We start from the raw sequence: 3889 nt of genomic DNA, 5'->3' as shown, positions 1-3889 counted from the left end.
GGGAGGCTTGACCGGCAGCGTCCACGTATGTGCTCCAGGGCTGTAGTGGGAGGGAGAGGAGTTGGGAGCCAGACGGAGGGTTCTGGACCCGTGCGTCTGTCAGCAGACAGGGAGGGACTCCCGTCCCAAGGCCTCAGGGGGAGAGTGAGGCGGAAGGGGAGGCTCGACAAAAAGCTTAAGTATGGTCTGTCCACCCTGTTCTCTCTGTTCTGCCCTCGGAGCCGTGTTCTTGGCACCTCCTGCCCCCTCCCTCTCTGGGAATCCCTTTCCAGGCCCCTTGCTGCCTCTGTGTCTCTGCTGTCCTTAGCGTTCCCTTTGGCCCTGCGGTCCCTGCTGGTCTCCGTTCCTCAGTTTCTGGTTCTATTATTCTATTTCTTTCCTCGGCCTCTGTGTCTTCTGCATCCCGCCCTCTTTCCGTGTCATTTTTCTGGTTCTGATTTCAGCTGTCTGGCTCACCTCCTCCCTCTCCCCGTCCCCAACCGTCTCTAGGCTGGGGGCTGCCAGCTCAGCTTCTTCCCTGGGAAGCCTGCAGTCAACGATTTCACTTCAGCCTCTTAGTCCTACCCTGGGTGGGCTCCTGCCCCTCGGGCAGGCTGAGCTGCTATTGGCTGGCATTGGGGTGGCACCTCCTCTAAAGCATGTTGTGGGCAGGACAGGGCCTGCCCGGGCTGGTCCTACTCCCGGCTGCCATCCCAGTCCCTCTGGATGGCCCCTGTGCCTGGGTGAAGCAGTCGTGCCCCAGGGGGCAGAATTAGGGGCCACGGCAGATGTTCGCTCACATCTGGGTTGGGAGAGAAGTTTAGGACTTCTGTGGTTAACACTGGGTGGTGAGCAGGACTCCCTGTTTGTCATATCGTTTCAAAGGAGGAGGGGAGGGGTCTCCGTCTGAGCCCACAAGACCTTGAGGGTTTAGGCAAGGAGTTGGGGGATCTGAGGACCCCTGGTTATTATTTGTGAAATTTGTATGGATGGCTATGTTGGGGAGGAGATGGCCCTGAGATTTCACCTCATACTCAAAAGGACTCCTTACCTCACAAATACACAGTTGTTCAAGACTGGTCGAGGCTCCCTGCCCTAGTCTCTAGACCAGCGGTTCTCAACCTGTGGGTCGCGACCCCTTTGGGGGTCGAATGACCCTTTCACAGGGGTCGCCTAAGACCATCGGAAAAACACATATACAATTACATATTGTTTTTGTGATTGATCACTATGCTTTAATGATGTTCAATTTGTAACAATGAAATTGGGGGTCACCACAACATGAGGAACTGTATGAAAGGGTCGCGGCATTGGGAAGGTTGAGAACCACTGCTCTAGACCATCCCTTTTCTTCTCAGGTGTTTCTGGGCCATTATCTGTCCCCACCTGGCCCCTCACTGCTTCTGTCCCAGTCAGACAACTGTGCATGCCGGCACTGGCACAGGGGGCTGGTTTATCCCTCGCCCCTGGCAGGGTCGCAGGCTCACACGCGGTGGGAAATCAAGGCTCAGGTGGGACCCGGGAGCCATGGGAGATGCCAGGCGCTTGGCCCCACATGTGGGGCTGGGGGAAGTGTTATAGGAGAAGGAGCTGCCTTTCTCCCAGGCCAGCCTCAGGGGAATAGGTTTCCTCGGCGGCGTCGCCAGAGGCAAAGCTTTCTCAGCAGAAAGCGGAGGCCCTCTCCCCACTGGTCCCCTGAGGGAGGCCTGGAGCTTGTACCGAGTGGTTTTGAGTCTTTCCCGTGGTGTTCACGTCTTCTCTTTGCCCCACAGAAGGGAATTGTGTGTGTCCTGGGCGTGGTGGAGGTGGGCATATACCTGTCCCTCTGCCCTCTCCAAGGAGACTAGAGCCTTTTCTCACCTGACCATCTCCCCCTCTTCTTCCTCTCTTAGTAGAGAAACATTTACCCAGGTCCAGGTAAGTGAGGACACCTGGAGTAAAAGGAAAGGCTGGGTGTAGGGGCATCCAGCTGGTTCCTCTCACAACTGCCCTCCAGCCCCCAAACCTGTATGACAGGTCCCTTGACTGGGCCAACCTCCGCCCACCACACTGGCTTCTTCATGAAATGAAACCTGGGTGTGTGGGTGGGGGTGGGGTGTTGGCACATGAAAGAAACTGAGCTGGGAGGGTACAGAGAAGGGGCTCCCTACCCTTCCCCACCCCCTTTCTCTGCACACTGCCTTCTGGACCTTTTTCTTCTTCTTACCCACGGACACCACCATCCACTTCACCTGGCCTCAGGTAGCAGGATGCCAAAGGCAGCGGGGGCATGTGGCCGAGGGGTGTCCTCTCCCCATTTTCCTTCTCATCCCGACACCTTCCTTTGACTCCATCTCCTTTCATCTCTCTTTGAAGTTGGATTTCCCACCTACTCCTCCCCTTCCAAAACCTCCCAGCCCCCAGCCTGGCCCTCGTCTTTCCGCTTCCTGGGGCCTCTTGTTGCTCCTTCCCTCCCGTCTTAGACACTTGTATTCTCAGGCTCTTCCCAGGCCCAGGGTCGCAGGGGTAGGCCTGCTGGTTTCCTGCGCCTGCTTCCGTTTTCCTCACCGGGCTGCCCCGCCCAGGCCCCTGCCTTCACCGGCCTGCTTCTCCGCAGGTGTTCTTCCGGGCAGGCACATTGGCACGGCTAGAGGAGCAGCGGGACGAACAGACCAGCAGGAACCTGACCCTGTTCCAGGCGGCCTGCAGGGGCTACCTGGCCCGGCAGCACTTCAAGAAGAAAAAGGTGCCACGCCCCAGCCTCGCAGGCAGAGCTGAGTTCCCGGGGTGGCGTGGGGTGGGGTGGGGGACTCGAGGGGGGAACATGAAGGGGCAGGAGGCTGGTCTCGGGGCTGTGAGCTATTGCCATCTGGGGGAGAAGATGTAGGGGCCTCCGGGGGCCACCATGCCCTCGCCAGGCTGGGGAATGGGCAGTCCCTCGGTGCCAGCGAGAGTGCTGGTGGGCTCAGTGATGAGACCACGTGGCCTGGTCCAAGAGTTGGGGTGGAGTGGGGGCCCAGGGCCCAGACAGAGGTGGGCTGAGGATCAGAGGCTGCTCCGTGAAGATTAAGGAGCTGTGTCAGCGACTCCTTTTCTTATTAGCAAGTCCATAAAACAGCCAGCACCGCCGCCTCTGTGTTTCAGCAAGATTAGGTTTTATAGCGTTTGCAGGCCAGGGTGCTGGAAATAATCAGGCCGCCAATAAAGCAGATGGAATTATATTCCTAATGATGGCGGAGTGGCCGGTGCCCAGGGCCGTGCTCCCAGGGCCAGTCTCTGCCGCCCACTCTCTGAGGGAGGCAGAGAGGCTGGGAGCGAAGGGCAGCAGAGGGAGTTGGACTCCAGGATAGGTGGCCAGAGGAGCAGCCCAGCGCGGAGGATCCAGGCGGGGCCTGGTACTGAGAGCCCCACTGTGCGCCACCCCCACCCCACCTTAGATCCAGGACCTGGCCATTCGCTGTGTGCAGAAGAACATCAAGAAGAACAAAGGGGTGAAGGACTGGCCCTGGTGGAAGCTCTTTACCACCGTGCGGCCACTCATTGAGGTGCAGCTGTCGGAGGAGCAGATCCGGAACAAAGACGTGCGTAACAGCCCCGGGAGGCCCAGGTGACCGGGAGGAAAAAGACCAGTTCGTCCACGTGGGCAAGAGCCTTACCAGCTTTTCTTGGGCTCCCAAGTGCTTCTTTGTTTAGTCCAGAGAGCTGGTGTCCTTAAAATAGGCCCATCAAACGGAAGGCCCCCCTCTGGGGTGCTGGCTGAGCCCCTGGGGAGCCTCATAGGATAAAATCTTGGGCACCCCCGGAAGGCAGTGGCTTCCTGTTTCCTCGTGTCCTGGCCCCAAGCTTTCCCAGCTTTGTTCACCCCAAGGGTGCAGGTCCCGGGCCCTCACCTCTCGCAGCGCTCTGGCTCACTTTGCCCTCCTCGCTGCCC

At 58.8% G+C, this 3889-nt stretch overlaps 1 protein-coding gene across 5 annotated transcripts in view; it reads left to right on the top strand.

Moving 5' to 3' along the window:
• Window positions 1-3889, top strand: part of MYO18A (myosin XVIIIA) — an 85916-nt gene that overhangs the window by 58296 nt on the left and 23731 nt on the right. For all 5 annotated transcript variants that reach the window (XM_015566747.1, XM_015566744.1, XM_015566745.1 and 2 more), the window contains 2 exons: window positions 2576-2704; window positions 3396-3539. In XM_015566747.1, the coding sequence (XP_015422233.1) occupies window positions 2576-2704; window positions 3396-3539 (273 nt within the window). The remainder of the gene's footprint in view (window positions 1-2575; window positions 2705-3395; window positions 3540-3889) is intronic.

This window comes from Myotis davidii, unplaced genomic scaffold, assembly GCF_000327345.1.
Source record: "Myotis davidii unplaced genomic scaffold, ASM32734v1 scaffold363, whole genome shotgun sequence".
Lineage (NCBI taxonomy): Eukaryota > Metazoa > Chordata > Mammalia > Chiroptera > Vespertilionidae > Myotis > Myotis davidii.
Note: the sequence above shows the minus strand (reverse complement) of the source record. Positions and strands in the feature narration are given on the sequence as shown.